A 25,104-nucleotide genomic window follows, 5' to 3' on the forward strand; every position below is an offset into this window, starting at 1 on the left:
TGAGTCCTGGGAAGACCACTTAGTACACGTGGGGGTGGGACTGGACAAGATTCGGGCCGCCGGCCTGACCTTGAAGCCGGACAAGTGCCATTTAGGCATGGCAGAAGTGCAGTACTTGGGTCACAGGGTAGAATGTGGGAGCCAGCAACCAGAGCCGGCCAAGGTAGAGGCGGTAGCTAACTGGCCTACACCTATTACCAAGACCCAAGTGCTGGCCTTCCTGGGGACGGCAGGGTATTACCGATGTTTTGTCCCCGACTACAGTACGGTTGCCAACCCCTTGACTGACCTGACTAAGAAGAACCTCCCTAAGCAGGTCCTATGGTCTCCAGCTTGTGAAGCTGCGTTTCAGGCACTGAAGCAAGCTCTTGTAAATGCCCCTGTCCTTGCTGCCCCAGTCCCTAACAAACGTTTTCTTGTACATACAGATGCTTCCATGTATGGACTGGAGGCTGCGCTGAGTCAGGTCGGGGAAGATGGAGGAGAGCACCCTGCGCATATCTCAGCAGAAAGTTACTAACCCGGGAAGTGAGTTATGCGGCAGTGGAAAAGGAGTGTGTGGCCCTGGTCTGGGCATTAAAGAAACTGAGCCCTTATCTGTATGGACAAGAATTTTCTCTTATAACAGACCACAATCCCCTTGTCTGGCTTAACCGGGTCTCAGGAGACAATGGCAGGCTGCTGAGGTGGAGTTTAGCCCTACAGCCTTACAACTTCACCATCAGCTACCGACCCGGTATTCAGAATGGGAATGCGGATGGGTTATCCCGGCAAACAGACGTCCCTATTTCTCCTAAGTCCGGTCATCCCCATGTTGACCCGCCAAAGGGTCAAGCCGGGTCTGCCGGAGTGTTCCACAAGGGGGGAGCCGTGTGACAGACCCATCCGTATGGACTAAGAATACTGTGTTCGTCTGTTTTACGGTTTGCATGAATCTCCCCGTTCGTATGCCTGGATTGAGGGAATGCATTTGTTTGCCGACCGCCACTACCGAACGGACGGCCACCCAGGAGAGAAGTGTGCTGCTCGTTAACCTATTGATCCCAATCAGAACGTTGAGGTTAACCGCAGCCACTTCTCAATTAAGACCGAAGACAGGGTGGTCGTCGTTCGTATGTCGACCACGAGGCGGCGGCCATTTGAACTATGCGAAAGCCCAGCGGTGTTCGATGATTATTTCATGGAACTTAAAACGGACACTTTTGCAACCGAACACCGCTGAAGCCATCCACTTCCCCTTCTCCATCGACAGAGGTATACGAACACCAGCCGTTCGGGAGACTTAACGACACGAATGGACTTAACCCAGATAGCCGTCCCATGGAGTCGATCGCATACCGAAGGACTATAACCAACTTAGACTCCATGGCGATTGAACTATGCGTATGGGATCTGAGCGCTATTCGCCAATAATATGCACTCAGATCCAGGCTATCTGGGGAGATGTTACACGAATGTATTATGTTCGGCAGTTAGAAAGTTATATATTTTAATGTATTTTATAACTTTGAATTAAAATGGCGATGTGCCTCTGCTCGGGGAGATAATTGAATTACTTCCCAATTATCTCCCGAGCAGAGGGGAGGAAACTGTGATGCATGCTGGGAATATTGTGGGGATGTATGTCTGAAATGTCCCCATGTCCTTCTGTTATTCCAGTCTCCCATTTGGTCCCCTAGGGGAGTGTCCACCAAGTGGGAGACCTGCATAAATACGGGCAGGTAGCCCACAGTAAACGCAGTTCGTGTTTTACCCTCAAAGCGGAGCTTGGTCTCGTTATTGGGGGGATTTTATTACCGGCGACTAGAGACTGCTTATGGGAATTATAGGCCGCTTAGGATCTATGGCCGTTCGGCTGTAAGTGGCGATTCGTACGGTTGGAGCTCAAGAAGGGAGAAAGCCGTACAGGTACCGTTCGAGAGTTTGGAGGATTCCCTAAGTAGCGGTTCGTATGGTTATACTGCATACGCTACCCGACTACAGTATTGTGACCGGGGAACATCCACTAAACGGCGGTTTGGGCATTTATGACTGGAGGTACCGTAACAGCTATGTCCCAGTCATTTTTCTCATTATACCATGTCTCAGTAACAGCGACTAAATCTACATTATCAGTTGCCATTGTTGCCACAAATTCATGGATCTTATTCCCTAAACTGCGAGCATTTGTAGGCATGACTAAGTCTATCATCATTCATTTATTATCGCCATTTATATAGCGCCAACAGATTCCGTAGCGCTTTACAATATTATTAGAGGAGGGATTTAACTATAAATAGGACAATTACAAGAAAACTTACAGAAGCGATAGGTTGAAGAGGGCCCTGCTCAAATGAGCTTACAGTCTATTAACACACTTGCTACAGGCACCTTCTGTCCTTGTTTTGGGGGGATATTGGATTGATATTTTATCAACCTTTTGCCCTCCCTGCCCCCCCCCAGTTTAAATACATCCTACCAAAACCTCTAAACTGCTCACTGAGAACATCTGTTCCCTTTTGAGAAAGATGCAAACCATCTTTTTTGTACAGTTTATTTCCATTCCAAACAGAGCTACCATGAGAAATAAAGCCAAATCCTTGCTCCCGACACCATTCACCAAGCCACAAGTTAAAGTCCCTAATACGCATCCGCCTGTCGTTCTGAGTGTTATGCACAGGCAGAACCTCATTGCAAGCCTCATTGCAAGCCAAGTTATTTGTCCCTAGATGGACAAGTACATTGCATTCCCCTTCCTGCTTTGCTCGCTTAACAATATTACGTCACCTGTAGCTCCAGGAAGACATCTCACAAGACCACTATTGTCCAGCTCCACACATCTTATGATAGAATCCCCCAACAACTGCTTTCTATTAGGCCTCACCACAGTCTCAAAGCCGGTCTCCACAACACCACTACACACTGTGCCTGAGCCTGTCTCCACAACACCACAACCCTCAGTGCCTGAGCCTGTCTCCACAACACCGCAACACCCAGTGCCTGAGTCAGTCTCCACAACACCGCTACACTCAGTGCCTGAGCCTGTCTCCACAACACCGCTACACTCTGTGCCTGCCTCCACAACACCACTACACTCTGTGCCTGAGCCTGCCTCCACAACACCACTACACTGTGCCTGAGCCTGTCTCCACAACACCACTACACTCTGTGCCTGAGCCTGTCTCCACAACACCACTACACTCTGTGCCTGAGCCTGTCTCCACAACACCACTACACTCTGTGCCTGAGCCTGTCTCCACAACACCACTACACTCTGTGCCTGAGCCTGTCTCCACAACACCACTACACTCTGTGCCTGAGCCTGTCTCCACAACACCACTACACTCTGTGCCTGAGCCTGTCTCCACAACACCACTACACTCAGTGTCTGAGTCTGTCTCCATAACACCACAAGACTGTGCCTCTGCGGCAGTGGCTTTTCAACAGTTTCACCGGATAATTTACAAATCTCAGACTTCAAAAATACAATCTCCTGCCGCAATATAGAGAACTGTCTACAGATTAGACAGCATCCAAATCTCCAAAAAGTGGAACGTGAAACAAATGCACAACAACTATTACACTGAACTAAGTCTGCCATTTTAATGGCGAGTAATTTAAGTCAAACAAATCTTACCTTTCTTACAAGAAGGAGATAAAGTGGAGGTAGTCACGGAGGAGAATTGGGCCCTGTGTTAGTGTGCTATTCACAAGTGGCATTCTCCTGCATATGTACATTTTTACACAATGTTTCTCACACTGTACACGTGTGGTGGGAACATGGAGTGTTCTTTCTGGTTGGTTACAAGAATCTCGCAGACTAAACAGTCCTTTCAATGTAGGAGGATTGCAGGGCATCAATGTTTTTCCAAGAATGTCCATACACAGACACCACACCGAATTCTAATTCCAAGGTTCCTGTACAGTAATATCAAAGTTACATAGCTGAAAAGACACCACGTGTCCGTCACGTTCAGCCTTCCTCACATTTGTTTTTGCTTTTGATCCAAAAGAAGGCAAAAAGTCCAGTCTGAAGCACTTCCAATTTTGCAACCAACTAGGAAAAACAAATTCCCTTGACCCCAGAATGGCAGTCAGATTTATCCTTGGACCAAGAAGCTATAACCCTATTCTGTTTTTTCAAAGTATGCATCTAGTTGCTGTTTAAAGGGACACTAGTCACCTGAACAACTTTAGCTTAATGAAGTAGTTTTGGTGTATAGAACATGCCCCTGCAGCCTCACTGCTCAATCCTCTGCGATTTAGGAGTTAAATCCCTTTGTTTATGAACCCTAGTCACACCTCCCTGCATGTGACTTGCACAGCCTTCCATAAACACTTCCTGTAAAGAGAGCCCTATTTAGGCTTTCTTTATTGCAAGTTCTGTTTAATTAAGATTTTCTTATCCCCTGCTATGTTAATAGCTTGCTAGACCCTGCAAGAGCCTCCTGTATGTGATTAAAGTTCAATTTAGAGATTGAGATACAATTATTTAAGGTAAATTACATATGTTTGAAAGTGAAACCAGTTTTTTTTTCATGCAGGCTCTGTCAATCATAGCCAGGGGAGGTGTGGCTAGGGCTGCATAAACAGAAACAAAGTGATTTAACTCCTAAATGACAGTGAATTGAGCAGTGAAATTGCAGGGGATTTATCTATACACTAAAACTGCTTTATTTAGCTAAAGTAATTTAGGTGACTATAGTGTTCCTTTAAACTGACTCAGACTGATATTGTCTGTTGCAGAGAGCATATAGAGGATAGACATGATATTGTTTAATTCGGTTTATTGATGTGCACCAGAATATAATCATTAAAACATAATGCTTTTATTTTTATATGAGATGGAATATATGGCTTGAATTGTGATTGTAAATAAGATTGTAATGTGTATTACAATGTTTGTATATTCTAAAACTGCCTATTTTATATACAATTTGGTATGTGAGCTATACGCCTATGAAATAGTTAACACTATTATGCCTGCCCCATTAACAGAGAACACTATGTTACATAGTTACATAGTTACATAGTTAGATAGCTGAAAAGAGACTTGCGTCCATCAAGTTCAGCCTTCCTCACACCTGTTTTTTGCTGTTGATCCAAAAGAGAAAAAAACAAAAAAACAAAAAAAAAAAAAAACAAAAAAAAAAAAACCCCCAGTTTGAAGCACAATTTTGCAACAAGCTAGGACAAAAAATTCCTTATTGACCCCAGAATGGCAGTCAGATTTATCCTTGAATCAAGCAGTTATTACCCTACATTGAAAGATTATATCCTTGAATATTCTGTCTTTGCAAGTATGCATCTAGTAGCTGTTTGAACATCTGTATGGACTCTGATAAAACCACTTCTTCAGGCAGAGAATTCCACATCCTGATTGTTCTTACAGTAAAAAAACCTTTCCTTTGCCTTAGACGAAATCTTCTTTCTTCCAGTCTAAACGCATGGCCTCGTGTCCTATGTAAAGTCCGGTTTGTGAATAGATTTCCACACAATGGTTTGTATTGGCCCCGAATATATTTGTATAATGTTATCATATCCCCTCTCAGGCGACGTTTTTCTAAACTAAATAGGTTTAAATTTGTTAACCTTTCTTCATAGCTGATATGTTCCATTCCTTTTATTAATTTTGTAGCCCGCCTCTGCACTTTTTCTAGTGCCATGATATCCTTCTTTAGAACAGGTGCCCAAAATTGCACAGCATATTCAATATGTGGTCTTACCAGTGATTTATAGAGAGGCAAAATGATATTCTCGTCCCGAGAATGAATGCCCTTTTTCATGCATGACAATACCTTACTGGCCTTGGCCACTGCTGATTGACATTGCACATTGTTGCATAGTTTGTTGTCTATAACAATTCCCAAGTCCTTTTCGTGTGTTGTTATCCCTAATTCGCTTCCATTAAGGGTATACGTTGCTTGTGTATTCTTTACGCCGAAGTGCATAACTTTGCATTTTTCAACATTAAATTTCATCTGCCATTTGAGTGCCCAGTCCTCCAGTCTATCTAAATCCTTCTGCAGCAAAGTAATATCTTGCTCACATTGTATTATTTTACAAAGTTTTGTGTCATCTGCAAACACTGAAACATGACTTTCAATGCTGTCTTCAAGATCATTTATAAAAATGTTAAATAGAAGGGGTCCCAGAACAGACCCCTGAGGGACACCACTTGCCACCTCTGTCCAGCTTGAAAATTTACCATTAACGACAACTCTTTGTATTCTGTTTTTAAGCCAATGTTCTACCCAAGAACAAGCATTTTCATCGAGACCGATTTCCTTGAGTTTGAACACTAATCGATTGTGTGGAACTGTATCAAATGCCTTGGCAAAATCCAAATAGATCACATCCACTGCAACACCCTGATCTATACTTCTACTTACTTCTTCGTAGAACGCAATCAAGTTAGTTTGACATGACCTGTGCTTCATAAAACCGTGCTGATTTTTGCTGATAACCATATTCTTCTCAAGGAATTCTTGAATATTATCCCTTAATAACCTTTCAAATATTTTACCAGCCACAGAAGTTAAGCTCACAGGTCTATAATTTCCAGGCAAGGATTTTGAACCCTTTTTGAATATAGGAACCACATCTGCCTTCCTCCAATCCTCCGGAACACTTCCTGAAAGAAAAGAATCTTGAAAGATTAAAAACAGAGGTTCACTTATTTCTACACTTAGTTCCTTAAGTACACGTGGATGGATACCGTCAGGCCCTGGAGCTTTGTTTATATTAACTTTCTTTAGTTGCTGCAGCACATTGTCTTGAGTTAACCAATTACAATTATTCTATGTGATCGCTTTTATGTTGTTAATACGGTTTTTTGTGATCACATAGATCTGTAACCAATTTAAATAATCCATGTCAGGATTTTAAGAATGTACTGATAATTGGACTAACCATGTGATCCATTAATTGATTAATGTATAAATACCCTGTGTATGTTTGTATCCACTATGCATGATTAAAGCTATACTGCCGAAACGTCGCATGTTTACGGGTCAGTCCCTCCCTTAATGAACCACGGCATGGTTTTTACATTTTATTTCCTGCTTAGACACTGGTCAGGAAACGCTGCAGAGTGTTTGCACTGAAAAAGCTTCTTCCAGTTTGAAAATAGCTGGCTTGTTTGAGGTTTTGGTTTTGCCAACACATGTACAGCCATAATACCTATAGGACAATGGGCCAATGTGGTCTAAACTTCCAATCTATGCGTTAACTGCAAACATTGGCAGAGTCGGATTGCGGAGGCAGAGAGACCCCCTTAACCCCTAGAACAGGTTACTTAGTCAGTGAAAGAGTTAATGGACCACACAACCAGAGAAAGAAGCACACAAGAACAAGAGACTTTAATTTTTTTTTTTTTTAATTTGTCCCTGGATGATAAAAATATTTTAAAAACAAAGTTTGATTAAAACATAATACGTTTGTGTGCATATAAATCACAGATATGGACTCTCTGACAGTGATATGAGCCATTTGTTGGCAGTGATTGAGGACATCCCCAGTACCCCCCCAGCCACCCAGCGCCACATTGGCTTTCCCACACCTTGTAACAAAACACACATTTGAGAAGTGGCTCCTTGGCCTCAATAATCGCTCCTAACAAAGTTTTAAAAATACAAGCTCTGCTTTAGAAACTAGTTCACATTTTCAGTTTTCCTGCAGACACATCGGAGACGCCATTAAATGGCTCTGGGGAGTTACGCACACACAGGGAATGGGGTTTAAGGCCACCGAGAGAGATGGGATTTGGGATACAAGACACAGACGGACCAGGCAACAGCAAACATTTTAAAGGAACCAATCAAAATAATCCAAATTCTATTGGACCCAGAACATCTCCATCAGCCCACTCCCAGTTAACAGGGCCGGCCTGCCCCGCTGCCTGAATCCTTGCTAGAGTGGAAGTCACACTCAATATATCCTAATTCCCAAATAAAGTGGTCACAATTTATACAGCAGTACTGAATATTGAATGTTTTTCCTGATTTCCTGGGCCATTCAAGCAATATGCAGCCAGAGAGACTAACACCCAGTGACACACACCGCCACTCGCACAGTGAAGGGAGATTAGATTCCAACTGATCTACCACCGAGAAGATGCCAAGTTCGTTTAACATGCGCAGTAACCGGCACCATATTGGCTAAATAAGCACAGTAAAAAAAGATAAGCCATAAAAACACACATACAGTATTATATAATAATAAATGATACTGTGCAAATTTGTAAAGATCTTAAATTAAAAAAAAATTCCAAAAATATTTGGATTTCTATTCCCTCATCTAGCTCCTTCTCAGGGAACACAGCAGCTCACACTGGAGGGGGGCAATTAACCAACTCCCCCCCCCTCAATATATTTTACACTAAAGGGATACAGACATTACAATTCTGCAAAGTATCGTGTTAAAATATACTGTGTCTACAGGTAAGAGTTCATGACAGTGCCCCTTTAAATTGATTCAACAACCAACACTATATCTACTTCACGTGTGCAATAAATGATAGGGTTCTCTAAGAAAGTCTAGCTGTAACTGTCTGAATTAGTCATATCCCTGTACAATGATGTAACCAGTAAATTATTGCCAAAAAGAACAGCATCACCTCAAAGAAGACATGAATGTCTAACGAGCAAGTAATTACAGCTCGCACATTCCCAATCAGATAACAATGGAACTGTGCAGAGAGCACTCATGTCTGCTCGGGTTTCAGAGGTACTTTGGGGTAGACATTCTCCCTTTGGTGACATGCTATGAGTGCACACGCAGAATGCGGCCAATGTGTATAGAACAGAGTTTTTGGGTCTCCAGGGCTGAGAGTGAAGTTATAAAAATGCAAGACATGGCAGTGAGATTGGAGGCTCTTAGACATACAATATAAATATACACACCCACTCATAAATATACACTGGGCTCTATAAAGACACAATCATCCCCTTATCCTGCTTCTGTAGAGGAATCATTGATGCTTTGCCAAACACGTCACCCATTCATTCATACAACACACAAGCAGCAAACTGGATATTAAAGTCTCACCAACCTACCCCATCATGCAGTCCTCCCCCACACTATCGCCATTTTGGAGACTAGCTCCCCATCTCAAGGCATAAAAAAAAATGAAACAACCCAGAATGACTTCAGTACTGGAAGACACTAATATGGTACATGGACTACAAGGAGAGCCGAAAGGTTTTCAGTTAAAACTAGATAGTATTGCTGATTAAAGAAAAACTTACTAACACATCACACTCCCCTCAAAAAACGAACAAAACTATCCCCTTCCCAGAATTGGAAGGATTCCCTTGTGTCGTTTTGTGCAGAGCATGACAGTGTGAAATAAGATTTCCACTCAAGCAATGTTTATGGGCAAGAGACAAATCCCACTCCTTCCACCATTTCTCAGAAGCACGATCAGCAGGCTTAATTACATTGCTAAACCCAAAAAAGTAATCAAACAAAGCCCAAACCCTATCTCATATACTCCAGCATTCACGTCATCGAGTTCCTGGCCATTAATATACGGAAGGCAACAGTCGCTAGCAAGGCTGAGATGCACCATAATGTATGAGTTCACTCAGTTAAACTGCTGGTTAATGCTTTCCTACCCATTTGCTCAATTGTAAAAGACTGGCTAACAACTAGTTTAATCTCCTGGCTACTGCCAACACGCTGGCTGTACATCGAAACCAACATGCAGGCGTTGTGAAACTGCCACCCATACTCGGAGTAAAAAAAAGCAAGTTAACACCTGGCGCTACAAGCTCTAATCAGAAGAATCCCTCCACCGAGCAGGTAGTCCGGCCCCACAGAACTGATCAGGGTGTGAATAAGGGCCATTCTCACAGTGTCTCTGAGTAAGCAGTCAGTGCCGTGGTTAACTCATCGAAAAGCTGACATCACAGAGACGGGGAGTCCCTTTGCTCCCCACTATGTGTCAAGTCTGTGTGTAGTGAGTATTCACAGTGCTGGCAAAGTGCTCTGTTGGAATCTAGGTTGGAACTGCAGTCTCCAGACTTCGCCGTGTGTGTCGGAGTTTCCTCTTGTTACTATAACTAGCCATCTCCTCGAGGGCCGATGTGCTGGGTGCAAGGGTGGGTCTTAGCTCTTCCTCCTCCTCCAGGTCCTCCTCCTGATGATCTACTTCTTCTATAGAAAACAGACAGGATTACAAATTATCACAAAATACAACTGAAACAATGGGACTGTTAGATTAAGGGCAAAACTCAGAGCATGTCAACCATACTTTATTCAACTGGCTGAGAATGAGAAAAGGACATGAACAGAGAGCCAACAAAACCAAAACAGAACGTGGAGTGGACTGTGAACCTGGGTCCTGCCATGAGGTGGAGGAGGTCAGAGGGCACAGAGGTCAACGTGCACCCTCATTAATCACCCTCATTAATACATTCCTTTCAACCTGCTGAGATAGTTATAACCCTGTGGTATTTAAAGTCACACTGTTAGTTCCAAAGGCCGTGCACACAGCACACAAGTGCCATACAAAAAAACCTACCCAGAATACACTGCTGCAGAGATGTACAGAGATAGAATGAGGGAGTCAGTCTGGAGTAGAGAAATGTTGAAATGAAATGTGAAAATGTTTTAGAGAAGCTATCCCTATATAACCTACAGCAATTTAAATAAATCTATCCCTATATAACCTACAGCAATTTAAATAAATCTATCCCTATATAACCTACAGCAATTTAAATAAATCTAGCCCTATCCCCAATATAACCTACAGCAATTTAAATAAATCAAGCCCTATGTATAATGTATAGGAGTTTGTTGAAGCTAGCCATAGCGTTGTATAATGTATAGGAGTTTGCTGAAGCTAGCCATAGCGATGTATAATGTATAGGAGTTTGTTGAAGCTAGCCATAGCGATGTATAATGTTTAGCAGTTTCCTATAGCTAGCCATAGTGATGTATAATGTATAGGAGTTTGTTGAAGCTAGCCATAGCGATGTATAATGTATAGGAGTTTGTTGAAGCTAGCCATAGCGATGTATAATGTATAGGAGTTTGTTGAAGCTAGCCATAGCGATGTATAATGTTTAGCAGTTTCCTATAGCTAGCCATAGTGATGTATAATGTATAGGAGTTTGTTGAAGCTAGCCATAGCGATGTATAATGTATAGGAGATTTCTGAAGCTAGCCATAGCGTTGTATAATGTATAGGAGTTTGCTGAAGCTAGCCATAGCGATGTATAATGTATAGGAGTTTGTTGAAGCTAGCCATAGCGATGTATAATGTATAGGAGTTTGTTGAAGCTAGCCATAACGATGTATAATGTATAGGAGTTTGTTGAAGCTAGCCATAGCGATGTATAATGTATAGGAGTTTGTTGAAGCTAGCCATAGCGATGTATAATGTATAGGAGTTTGCTATAGCTAGCCATAGCGATGTATAATGTATAGGAGTTTGTTGAAGCTAGCCATAGCGATGTATAATGTATAGGAGTTTGTTGAAGCTAGCCATAGCGATGTATAATGTATAGGAGTTTGTTGAAGCTAGCCATAGCGATGTATAATGTATAGGAGTTTGCTATAGCTAGCCATAGCGATGTATAATGTATAGGAGTTTGCTATAGCTAGCCATAGCGATGTATAATGTATAGGAGTTTGTTGAAGCTAGCCATAGCGATGTATAATGTATAGGAGTTTGTTGAAGCTAGCCATAGCGATGTATAATGTATAGGAGTTTGCTATAGCTAGCCATAGCGATGTATAATGTATAGGAGTTTGTTGAAGCTAGCCATAGCGATGTATAATGTATAGGAGTTTGTTGAAGCTAGCCATAGCGATGTATAATGTATAGGAGATGTTGAAGCTAGCCATAGCGATGTATAATGTATAGGAGATGTTGAAGCTAGCCATAGAGATGTTGAAGCTAGCCATAGTGATGTATAATGTATAGGAGATGTTGAAGCTAGCCATAGTGATGTATAATGTATAGGAGATGTTGAAGCTAGCCATATCGATGTATAATGTATAGGAGTTTGCTATAGCTAGCCATAGCGATGTATAATGTATAGGAGTTTGTTGAAGCTAGCCATAGCGATGTATAATGTATAGGAGTTTGCTGAAGCTAGCCATAGCGATGTATAATGTATAGGAGTTTGTTGAAGCTAGCCATAGCGATGTATAATGTATAGGAGTTTGTTGAAGCTAGCCATAACGATGTATAATGTATAGGAGTTTGTTGAAGCTAGCCATAGCGATGTATAATGTATAGGAGTTTGCTATAGCTAGCCATAGCGATGTATAATGTATAGGAGTTTGTTGAAGCTAGCCATAGCGATGTATAATGTTTAGCAGTTTCCTATAGCTAGCCATAGTGATGTATAATGTATAGGAGTTTGTTGAAGCTAGCCATAGCGATGTATAATGTATAGGAGTTTGTTGAAGCTAGCCATAGCGATGTATAATGTATAGGAGTTTGTTGAAGCTAGCCATAGCGATGTATAATGTTTAGCAGTTTCCTATAGCTAGCCATAGCGATGTATAATGTATAGGAGTTTGCTGAAGCTAGCCATAGCGATGTATAATGTATAGGAGTTTGTTGAAGCTAGCCATAGCGATGTATAATGTATAGGAGTTTGTTGAAGCTAGCCATAACGATGTATAATGTATAGGAGTTTGTTGAAGCTAGCCATAGCGATGTATAATGTATAGGAGTTTGCTATAGCTAGCCATAGCGATGTATAATGTATAGGAGTTTGTTGAAGCTAGCCATAGCGATGTATAATGTTTAGCAGTTTCCTATAGCTAGCCATAGTGATGTATAATGTATAGGAGTTTGTTGAAGCTAGCCATAGCGATGTATAATGTATAGGAGTTTGTTGAAGCTAGCCATAGCGATGTATAATGTATAGGAGTTTGTTGAAGCTAGCCATAGCGATGTATAATGTTTAGCAGTTTCCTATAGCTAGCCATAGTGATGTATAATGTATAGGAGTTTGTTGAAGCTAGCCATAGCGATGTATAATGTATAGGAGATTTCTGAAGCTAGCCATAGCGTTGTATAATGTATAGGAGTTTGCTGAAGCTAGCCATAGCGATGTATAATGTATAGGAGTTTGTTGAAGCTAGCCATAGCGATGTATAATGTATAGGAGTTTGTTGAAGCTAGCCATAGCGATGTATAATGTATAGGAGTTTGTTGAAGCTAGCCATAGCGATGTATAATGTATAGGAGTTTGTTGAAGCTAGCCATAGCGATGTATAATGTATAGGAGTTTGCTATAGCTAGCCATAGCGATGTATAATGTATAGGAGTTTGTTGAAGCTAGCCATAGCGATGTATAATGTATAGGAGTTTGTTGAAGCTAGCCATAGCGATGTATAATGTATAGGAGTTTGTTGAAGCTAGCCATAGCGATGTATAATGTATAGGAGTTTCCTATAGCTAGCCATAGCGATGTATAATGTATAGGAGTTTGCTATAGCTAGCCATAGCGATGTATAATGTATAGGAGTTTGTTGAAGCTAGCCATAGCGATGTATAATGTATAGGAGTTTGTTGAAGCTAGCCATAGCGATGTATAATGTATAGGAGTTTGCTATAGCTAGCCATAGCGATGTATAATGTATAGGAGTTTGTTGAAGCTAGCCATAGCGATGTATAATGTATAGGAGTTTGTTGAAGCTAGCCATAGCGATGTATAATGTATAGGAGATGTTGAAGCTAGCCATAGCGATGTATAATGTATAGGAGATGTTGAAGCTAGCCATAGAGATGTTGAAGCTAGCCATAGTGATGTATAATGTATAGGAGATGTTGAAGCTAGCCATAGTGATGTATAATGTATAGGAGATGTTGAAGCTAGCCATATCGATGTATAATGTATAGGAGTTTGCTATAGCTAGCCATAGCGATGTATAATGTATAGGAGTTTGTTGAAGCTAGCCATAGCGATGTATAATGTATAGGAGTTTGCTGAAGCTAGCCATAGCGATGTATAATGTATAGGAGTTTGTTGAAGCTAGCCATAGCGATGTATAATGTATAGGAGTTTGTTGAAGCTAGCCATAGCGATGTATAATGTATAGGAGTTTGTTGAAGCTAGCCATAGCGATGTATAATGTATAGGAGTTTGCTATAGCTAGCCATAGCGATGTATAATGTATAGGAGTTTGCTGAAGCTAGCCATAGCGATGTATAATGTATAGGAGATTGCTGAAGCTAGCCATAGTGATGTATAATGTATAGGAGTTTGCTGAAGCTAGCCATAGCGATGTATAATGTATAGGAGATTTCTGAAGCTAGCCATAGCGATGTATAATGTATAGGAGATTGCTGAAGCAAGCCATAGCGATGTATAATGTATAGGAGTTTGCTGAAGCTAGCCATAGCGATGTATAATGTATAGGAGATTGCTGAAGCTAGCCATAGCGATGTATAATGTATAGGAGTTTGCTGAAGCTAGCCATAGCGATGTATAATGTATAGGAGTTTGCGGAAGCTAGCCATAGCGATGTATAATGTATAGGAGTTTGCTATAGCTAGCCATAGCAATGTATAATGTGTAGGAGTTTCCTTTAGCTAGCCATAGCGATGTATAATGTATAGGAGTTTGCTGAAGCTAGCCATAGCGATGTATAATGTATAGGAGTTTGCTGAAGCTAGCCATAGCGATGTATAATGTATAGGAGTTTGCTGAAGCTAGCCATAGCGATGTATAATGTATAATGTATAGGAGTTTGCTGAAGCTAGCCATAGCGATGTATAATGTATAATGTATAGGAGTTTGCTGAAGCTAGCCATAGCGTTGAGCAGACCTTCCTTAACACATCCCTACAGCACTCACCTGACGATCTGGGTTCTTCAGTATAGCTCAGGCCTGGGTCAGGGGACTGCAAGAGAGAATTGTTAGTGTTATAGTCATTATCTGTAGCATTAGGTCAGTGTTAATCACCATTTACCCATGTGACACAGTGCATGCATATGAAAACCCTGAACAAACAGACAAGCAAAAGAAACAACGCCAATAAATGGGGAGACAGGTCTAGTACCCACATTTACGAGACAATGTCAACAGATCGGAAAAATTTGAATGGTTTTAAATCCCAGCATGCTCCAGGGCTCATCAACTATATATAATAAGTCTTTCCCCAGCCTATCCTAGTGCTCACAGACTGTCCAATAACCCCAGCCTATCCTAGTGCTCACAGGCTATACAATCTCAGCCCATGCTAGTGCTCACAGGCTGTACAATCTCAGCCCATCCTAGTGCTCACAGGCTGTACAATCTCAGCCCATCCTAGTGCTCACAGGCTGTATAATATCAGCCTATCATAGTGCTCACAGGCTGTACAATCTCAGCCTATCCTAGTGCTCACATGCTGTACAATCTCAGCCTACCCTAGTGCTCACAGGCTGTACAATCTCAGCCTATCCTAGTGCTCACAGGCTGTACAATCTCAGCCTATCCTAGTGCTCACAGGCTGTACAATCTCAGCCTATCCTAGTGCTCACAGGCTGTACAATCTCAGCCCATCCTAGTGCTCACAGGCTGTACAAGCTCAGCCTATCCTAGTGCTCACAGGCTGTACAATCTCAGCCCATCCTAGTGCTCACAGGCTGTACAATCTCAGCCCATCCTAGTGCTCACAGGCTGTACAATCTCAGCCTATCCTAGTGCTCACAGGCTGTACAATCTCAGCCTATCCTAGTGCTCACAGGCTGTACAATCTCAGCCTATCATAGTGCTCACAGGCTGTATAATCTCAGCCTATCCTAGTGCTCACAGGCTGTACAATCTCAGCCTATCCTAGTGCTCACAGGCTGTATAATCTCAGCCTATCATAGTGCTCACAGGCTGTATAATCTCAGCCTATCCTAGTGCTCACAGGCTGTACAATCTCAGACTATCCTAGTGCTCACAACAGGTAAAACACGAGTGTGTAAATTAAGGGCTATATGGGAGTTGAAAGGTTGACTCATCATGTTAATGAAGAAATGTTTTGGATAATAGGAATTAATTAGTAATATTCAAGCTCTATAGGAACCAATTTAGAGTCTCGTATGCAGGTAAGGCTTGTCCACATAACACCTAATAAACCAATCACAAAAACCTATCCTACAATGAGCACCATCACCACAGCACGAGTTTCTGAACACAGGGCGAGAGGTCATAGAGAGTTCAGATGCCCGCTGGTTAGCGCCTATCATGTGACATCATGCACACAGTACCTGGATCTCATATACGGGTTTGGAAGACGGAATAGCAGCAAACTCTCTGTAGTCAAACTTCTTGTCTGAGAGAGACTGGAAGGCAGCAAAAGGGCCAACAATGGAAAATAAGAGAGTAAGGGGTGAAATTGCAGAGTTAAGGCCAACTACCATTAAGGTGACGGAGCAAATGGTGAGAGTATGGAAGAGAAATGGGTGAAACAACAAAGGGAGAAAGGCAGAGCAAGGGAGGCTGTGAGTGACAGGAGGCAGAGCAAGGGAGGCCGTGAGTGACAGGAGGCAGAGCAAGGGGGACCGTGAGTGACAGGAGGCAGAGCAAGGGGGGCCGTGAGTGACAGGAGGCAGAGCAAGGGGGGCCGTGAGTGACAGGAGGCAGAGCAAGGGGGGCCGTGAGTGACAGGAGGCAGAGCAAGGGGGGCCGTGAGTGACAGGAGGCAGAGCAAGGGGGGCCGTGAGTGACAGGAGGCAGAGCAAGGGGGGCCGTGAGTGACAGGAGGCAGAGCAAGGGGGGCCGTGAGTGACAGGAGGCAGAGCAAGGGGGGCCGTGAGTGACAGGAGGCAGAGCAAGGGGGGCCGTGAGTGACAGGAGGCAGAGCAAGGGGGGCCGTGAGTGACAGGAGGCAGAGCAAGGGGGGCCGTGAGTGATAGGAGGCAGAGCAAGGGGGGCCGTGAGTGACAGGAGGCAGAGCAAGGGAGGCCGTGAGTGACAGGAGGCAGAGCAAGGGAGGCTGTGAGTGACAGGAGGCAGAGCAAGGGAGGCCGTGAGTGACAGGAGGCAGAGCAAGGGGGGCCGTGAGTGACAGGAGGCAGAGCAAGGGAGGCAGTGAGTGACAGGAGGCAGAGCAAGGGAGGCTGTGAGTGACAGGAGGCAGAGCAAGGGAGGCCGTGAGTGACAGGAGGCAGAGCAAGGGAGGCCGTGAGTGACAGGAGGCAGAGCAAGGGAGGCCGTGAGTGACAGGAGTCAGAGCAAGGGAGGCTGTGAGTGACAGGAGGCAGAGCAAGGGAGGCTGTGAGTGACAGGAGGCAGAGCAAGGGAGGCCGTGAGTGACAGGAGGCAGAGCAAGGGAGGCCGTGAGTGACAGGAGGCAGAGCAAGGGAGGCTGTGAGTGACAGGAGGCAGAGGGAAGCCGTGAGTAACAGGAGGCAGAGGGAAGCTGTGAGTGACAGGAGAGATTACAAGAGACTCACAGATAACAAGAGAGTTGCAAATATTACCAACAGGGAGAAGTAATAACAGGAGAAAAGGGGGATAAAGTGTAGTGGAAAGTCCATTGAAACCATACAAGAACCTGTACTGTGAGAATTGAAGAGACTGTAAAATACACGCATGCATACTAAATGACCCATCAATGATAAATGTGCTCAGCCACCACAGTATGAGAACTGGACTCCCGTGTGGCCCATAGCATACACCCTCGGCTAAATAAAACAGGTATCACTGTGATATGGAAGAGGGCAAACCCAGAGGTACAGCGTGATCTCCAGGATATGAATGTGCTGTATCTCCATATTTAACCTATGGGAGGCACCATTCTTTGCAATGTCACAGGTTTTGGATCCCATCATCTCCTGTAGATCCAGCAGAGCGCGCAGTGGGTTATATATAGCCCTCTACCCTTGCATACAGTGTCAGTACACTCCAATACTCTCAGCTGATGGAGAAAGGGTTTGCTTTTAATAAAGTACCTCACAAGACACAGTTTAAACCGACAGCTGGAGATTCCTGCTGGGCCCTTACTCTGCGGGTTAGATATAATGGTTAGACTAGTGACGGCTGCCGTGATAGCATCCATTCTCACGTCTCCCCATGACCCCCTGTGTCTGGCTATTTTATTACAGTTTGTTCTAACTTTTTAGCTTTTCGTTCCCAGCACGCACTCTGCTTCACTCCATGCACTGGTAGTGATAGGAAGGACTAAACATTCCCAGCCAAGTACAAAATATGGAGGAGATTAGATCAATGGATGTAATTAAACACACACTGACATCAATTAACGGCCTTTGCTTTGCAAGAAAGATAGAATGAGTGTTTAACAGGATTTCTGCAGTTTTGAAGAGCGTTTACTAGAAAATTAAATCTTTGTAATCAGATCAGTCTGCATTTTAGATGCATGTACATATTTACATAAATAACTAAATTAACACACAATGAGAGCCAAGAAAAGTCTATATTAACAGCACGAGTTCGGTGATGGCCCTGTGTGAGAACAGGCTCACGGGGGATAACTCACCAATCTTCCAGGAGACGTCAGGAGCCGCGGACTGTAATCTAACAATATAAGAGACAGAGTCACACACAGGTCTAATACACACTGCCCCAATCTGACTGACTCACATTGTTAGACAGTACCTTCCAGTGGGGTCGGTGATGGGGTGGGCGCAGGGGACGGGGATTCTGCAAGCTGGTCCAGTGTGCTTCGTTTTCTTCCTTCCTTAGAGCGTGCAATCACGACCTGCGCTTTCAGAGCATCCTGTTCCAAAGACTTCATTCTGAACGCAAGGACAAAACAATTAGCCGAGTGTAACAAGGGGGAATGTAAAATAAGAGGGGTGGGTGAGGGGAGAACAGACAGCTCCCCATGCACACTGTGAAATCCATGCAGTGTCAAACTCTCAACCTTGGGTGCAAAAGCAGGAGTGAATGATCACAAAACAACGTCAGCTTCACAAGAGCAAAAGCGAGTGATCACACATCAAGTATTAATAGTACACATAGTGTGCAAACCAAAATCCATTACAATTGGCTAGAAATGTGAACAATTAACCCACCCCTGCTACATAGGGTGTCTATGCTGTGAAGGCCTGGTGCCAGACTGGGTTAGGAAAGGTGTGCGTTCAATTCTTAAAGTCTAACCCGCTCGGGAGTACCCAACATTTAATCCAAACTGGAAAGCCTCTTTTATAAAGAATTGTGGCTACGTATTCATTCTTGAAACGGCATGAATGAAACAACTAGGCATGTCTATACAAACCAAAATCAAAACCTTCATTTGCAGACCAAAGACAGTCTGTACAGGTTTCTAGGGGTACACCTTGATGACCAAACATGCTCCACTCAGACAACAGAATTAAATAATATGTGAGCATCACAGAACAGAAAATGACAGACATCCAGTGTGAGGAATGTAAGGCACAGCAAGCACACAAGCAAGCACACGTCATACATTCAGCGTTTAAATCATGTGTTTGTGTAGTAGAATACGTTTTGCAAGGTCCTGGCGTTTCCTCATTGTATGTGAGACAAGGAGAGAGTGCCACTCTGAGGAGACAAACATGTACTGGGTGCCAGTGGCATATGAAGATGGGTACTAAAATGTCATGCAAGAACAGGCATATTTTTTCTTACAAACCTTAGTGTACAGAAATATAACCAAGTAATATCAGCACAGCGAAAGCATTACACAGTCAGCGGAAGCACACACATGCAGTGTGTACAATACAGTGAGTCCCATACTGTGATATACAGCCCTGCGCAAAGTGTGTACAATAATACTGGTTCCATACAGCCTTATGTATAGCGTGTACAATATTACTTGTCCCATACTGTGATATACAGCCCTGCGCAAAGTCCTGCTGGCCCTATATTGTGATACACAGCCCTGTGTATAGTCCTGCTGGTCCTATACTGTGATACACAGCCCTGTGTATAGTCCTGCTGGTCCCTATATTGTGATACACAGCCCTGTGTATAGTCCTGCTGGTCCCCATATTGTGATATACAGCCCTGTGTATAGTCCTGTTGGTCCCATACTGTGATACACAGCCCTGTGTATAGTCCTGCTGGCCCTATATTGTGATACACAGCCCTGTGTATAGTCCTGCTGGTCCTATACTGTGATACACAGCTTTGTGTATAGTCCTGCTGGTCCCATATTGTGATATACAGCCCTGTGTATAGTCCTGTTGGTCCCATACTGTGATACACAGCCCTGTGTATAGTCCTGCTGGTCCTATATTGTGGTACACAGCCCTGTGTGTATAGTCCTGCTGGTCCTATATTGTGATACACAGCCCTGTGTATAGTCCTGCTGGTCCTATACTGTGATACACAGCCCTGTGTATAGTCCTGCTGGTCCTATACTGTGATACACAGCCCTGTGTATAGTCCTGCTGGTCCTATACTGTGATACACAGCCCTGTGTATAGTCCTGCTGGTCCTATACTGTGATACACAGCCCTGTGTATAGTCCTGCTGGTCCTATACTGTGATACACAGCCCTGTGTATAGTCCTGCTGGTCCTATACTGTGATACACAGCCCTGTGTATAGTCCTGCTGGTCCCATACTGTGAAACACAGCCCTGTGTATAGTCCTGCTGGTCCTATACTGTGATACACAGCCCTGTGTATAGTCCTGCTGGTCCTATATTGTGGTACACAGCCCTGTGTATAGTCCTGCTGGTCCCATATTGTGATATACAGCCCTGTGTATAGTCCTGCTGGTCCTATACTGTGATACACATCCCTGTGTATAGTCCTGCTGGTCCTATATTGTGATACACAGCCCTGCTGGTCCTATACTGTGATATACAGCCCTGTGTATAGTCCTGCTGGTCCCATACTGTGATACACAGCCCTGTGTATAGTCCTGCTGGTCCCTATATTGTGGTACACAGCCCTGTGTATAGTCCTGCTGGTCCTATATTGTGATACACAGCCCTGTGTATAGTCCTGTTGGTCCTATACTGTGATACACAGCCCTGTGTATAGTCCTGCTGGTCCTATATTGTGATACACAGCCCCGTGTATAGTCCTGCTGGTCCCATACTGTGATACACAGCTTTGTGTATAGTCCTGCTGGTCCCATATTGTGATATACAGCCCTGTGTAAAGTCCTGTTGGTCCCATACTGTGATACACAGCCCTGTGTATAGTCCTGCTGGTCCTATACTGTGATACACAGCCCTGTGTATAGTCCTGCTGGTCCCCATATTGTGATATACAGCCCTGTGTATAGTCCTGCTGGTCCCATACTGTGATACACAGCCCTGTGTATAGTCCTGCTGGTCCTATACTGTGATACACAGCCCTGTGTATAGTCCTGCTGGTCCTATACTGTGATACACAGCTTTGTGTATAGTCCTGCTGGTCCCATATTGTGATATACAGCCCTGTGTATAGTCCTGCTGGTCCTATACTGTGATACACAGCCCTGTGTATAGTCCTGCTGGTCCCCATATTGTGATATACAGCCCTGTGTATAGTCCTGTTGGTCCCATACTGTGATACACAGCCCTGTGTATAGTCCTGCTGGCCCTATATTGTGATACACAGCCCTGTGTATAGTCCTGCTGGTCCCCATATTGTGATATACAGCCCTGTGTATAGTCCTGTTGGTCCCATACTGTGATACACAGCCCTGTGTATAGTCCTGCTGGCCCTATATTGTGATACACAGCCCTGTGTATAGTCCTGCTGGTCCTATACTGTGATACACAGCTTTGTGTATAGTCCTGCTGGTCCCATATTGTGATATACAGCCCTGTGTATAGTCCTGTTGGTCCTATACTGTGATACACAGCCCTGTGTATAGTCCTGCTGGTCCCTATATTGTGGTACACAGCCCTGTGTATAGTCCGGCTGGTCCTACACTGTGATATACAGCCCTGTGTATAGTCCTGCTGGTCCCTATATTGTGATACACAGCCCTGTGTATAGACCTACTGGTCCTATACTGTGATACACAGCCCTGTGTATAGTCCTGCTGGTCCTATATTGTGATACACAGCCCTGTGTATAGTCCTGCTGGTCCTATACTGTGATAAACAGCCCTGTGTATAGTCCTGCTGGTCCTATATTGTGGTACACAGCCCTGTGTATAGTCCTGCTGGTCCTATACTGTGATACACAGCCCTGTGTATAGTCCTGCTGGTCCTATATTGTGGTACACAGCCCTGTGTATAGTCCTGCTGGTCCTATACTGTGATACACAGCCCTGTGTATGGTCCTGCTGGCCCTATACTGTGATACACAGCCCTGTGTATAGTCCTGCTGGTCCTATATTGTGGTACACAGCCCTGTGTATAGACCTGCTGGTCCTATATTGTGATACACAGCCCTGTGTATAGACCTGCTGGTCCTATATTGTGGTACACAGCCCTCTGTGCAGGTATGATTTCATGGTGAATGACTCCCATGCTGACAGACAGGGGGGGGAGGTGAGTGTGAATCTAGCCGTGGTGCGTGCGTGCGCTCACGTATCCCCTGCTCACACCTGCCGTTGTCCTCGGGGGACTGAGGCCTGTTCTGCCGCGACTGGTAGAGTTTTCTGGCCAGAGACTGCTCATAGTGCTTAATACTGTCCTCGAGAGTGCTGTACGCAGGGACAGGAAGCAAGAGACAGTACATATTGAAGGGAGAGGGGGAATAAAAAAGGGAAAGGAGAAAAGCAGAAAACAGGAGATATAAAAAAAGCGGTTTGTAAAAAGACTTGATAAAGAGAAACCAGAGAACACAGCCAATACAGAGAGAGGGAGGAGCCAGTGACAGCCAATACAGAGAGAGGGAGGAGCCAGTGACCGCCAATACAGAGAGAGGGAGGAGCCAGTGACCGCCAATACAGAGAGAGGGAGGAGCCAGTGACAGCCAATACAGAGAGAGGGAGGAGCCAGTGACCGCCAATACAGAGAGAGGGAGGAGCCAGTGACCGCCAATACAGAGAGAGGGAGGAGCCAGTGACAGCCAATACAGAGAGAGGGAGGAGCCAGTGACAGCCAATACAGAGAGAGGGAGGAGCAAGTGACAGCCAATACAGAGAGAGGGAGGAGCCAGTGACAGCCAATACAGAGAGAGGGAGGAGCCAGTGACAGCCAATACAGAGAGAGGGGGGAGCCAGTGACAGCCAATACAGAGAGAGGGGGGAGCCAGTGACAGCCAATACAGAGAGAGGGGGGAGCCAGTGACAGCCAATACAGAGAGAGGGGGGAGCCAGTGACAGCCAATACAGAGAGAGGGGGGAGCCAGTGACAGCCAATACAGAGAGAGGGAGGAGCCAGTGACAGCCAATACAGAGAGAGGGAGGAGCCAGTGACAGCCAATACAGAGAGAGGGAGGAGCCAGTGACAGCCAATACAGAGAGAGGGAGGAGCCAGTGACAGCCAATACAGAGAGAGGGAGGAGCCAGTGACAGCCAATACAGAGAGGGAGGAGCCAGTGACAGCCAATACAGAGAGGGAGGAGCCAGTGACAGCCAATACAGAGAGGGAGGAGCCAGTGACAGCCAATACAGAGAGGGAGGAGCCAGTGACAGCCAATACAGAGAGGGAGGAGTCAGTGACAGCCAATACAGAGAGAGAGGAGTCAGTGATAGCCAATACAGAGACAGAGTAGCCAGTGACAGCCAATACAGAGAGAGGGAGTAGTCAGTGACAGCTAATACAGAGAGAGGGAGGAGCCAGTGACAGCCAATACAGAGAGAGGGATGAGCCAGTGACAGCTAATACAGAGAGAGGGAGGAGCCAGTGACAGCTAATACAGAGAGAGGGAGGAGCCAGTGACAGCTAATACAGAGAGAGGGAGGAGCCAGTGACAGCTAATACAGTTACAGCTAATCACTTAAGACAACTGTCACATTCAAAAGTGTTATATGTGAAAGAGACAGTTGCCTCACTCTTCAGGCTGAAAAAAGCAGGTAAATATTTTTTGTTATTCACATTTACAGGTTTCCTATTTCTTATGCTCTCCACACTCACTCCAGGAGGGATACTGATCTAACCAATGAATGTCCTATCCCTAGGAATTCTGGAAAAGTGCATTGGGCGTGCCTGACAATTTTACCCATGTGAAGTTGTAAGATCTCTTCACCTTGCAACATCCTGACAAGGATGTGATTAATGCAAAGCAGACTACGGGTGTCTGGTTTCTCACTATCTGCTGTGTTAGTCAGTGAAGGAAGAATAAGGAGCTTGCTGCTGCACAATGATTCTGGATTCTGTCATTTGTGGTCTGAAACAGAAATGGGTGGGCAAAGGGGGAGGAGGGGTTTGAAGACACTCCCCCTTGCTGAGAGGTGTGCCAAACAATGCAATCCAACCAAGTTTATAAATGTTTCTGACAGTTTTAAATTGTCTTCTTGCTTTATTTTGGTTTCTATATGTTTCTCTAAAAGCATTTGCTTGCTGGTTCTAAAACAGCTTGCAAAAGCTGCAGATTTTTTGTCTGCAGACTTTCCAAACCTGCCCCTTCAAACTCCGCCCAGAAAGTGGCTGCCCAATCACAGACTTTGCAATACAATTCAATGAGAAGTCTTTGCAGGTGCTCTGCAGGAAAAAAAGGAAAGCCAATTTCTATTGAAATCTGTACTTTTTGCTAAATGAAAGAGGAATCACTGTTCACACATAAAGCATAATTAAAGTGCTTTAGGGGTGTGGATAGTCCCTTTATACACAACAAGCCCCTCAGCATGCCTTTAGTTTCGAAGTCCTAGGATTTCTAAATCACACTGACACCAAATCTTGTCTGACTGAATTCAGAGTATTATATGAACCTTCACCCCAGGCCATGCAGCATTAACCCTTGTGGCGAAACCAGCTTCGCCACTGTGAACTGGAGAGGCCTGGCTGCTAGCCTCCTGCCCTGCGACTACGGCCCCTGGACATATTGCTCTATAAAAACTATATTTGGGCATGTAATGATTTATATTACTGCTACTGGGCCTTTAAGGGCCATCCGTGAACTTATTGGGACTTTTGTGATACTGTACCTTTAAGACTGTAGAACATGGTACTTTAACCCTGCTTAATATCCTGTATGTATTTATGTGTTGAGCTAACCTGGGATATAGATATGCAGTATTCATCTGACTGTTCGGTAGAATCACTCCATTCAGTATATTGAGTGAAACTACCGAACAACCAGACCACCCAGGAATAAGTGTGCCTCCAATTACCGTTTGCAACAATGTTGCAAACAGGTAAT

The 25,104-nt window shown here is 44.2% G+C and overlaps 1 protein-coding gene and 1 long non-coding RNA gene across 2 annotated transcripts in view; both read right to left on the reverse strand.

The window, feature by feature from the left end:
• Positions 1-9,225: 9,225 nt before the first annotated feature.
• The window catches only part of SCRIB (scribble planar cell polarity protein), a 195,589-nt gene continuing 179,710 nt past the window's right edge, over positions 9,226-25,104 (reverse strand). The window contains exons 40-45 of the mRNA XM_063450950.1: positions 22,403-22,501; positions 18,540-18,679; positions 18,421-18,458; positions 16,190-16,264; positions 14,805-14,850; positions 9,226-10,137 (exon numbers count right to left, since the gene is read on the reverse strand). Of these exons, the coding sequence (XP_063307020.1) occupies positions 9,980-10,137; positions 14,805-14,850; positions 16,190-16,264; positions 18,421-18,458; positions 18,540-18,679; positions 22,403-22,501 (556 nt within the window). The 3' untranslated portion in view covers positions 9,226-9,979. The remainder of the gene's footprint in view (positions 10,138-14,804; positions 14,851-16,189; positions 16,265-18,420; positions 18,459-18,539; positions 18,680-22,402; positions 22,502-25,104) is intronic.
• Positions 14,857-15,589, reverse strand: LOC134608264 (uncharacterized). Its single transcript, XR_010090731.1, has 3 exons — positions 15,516-15,589; positions 15,380-15,484; positions 14,857-15,178 (listed from the first exon to the last, which is right to left on the reverse strand). It is a non-coding gene; the product is annotated as an uncharacterized LOC134608264 (long non-coding RNA).

Source organism: Pelobates fuscus, chromosome 4 (genome assembly GCF_036172605.1).
Source record: "Pelobates fuscus isolate aPelFus1 chromosome 4, aPelFus1.pri, whole genome shotgun sequence".
NCBI lineage: Eukaryota > Metazoa > Chordata > Amphibia > Anura > Pelobatidae > Pelobates > Pelobates fuscus.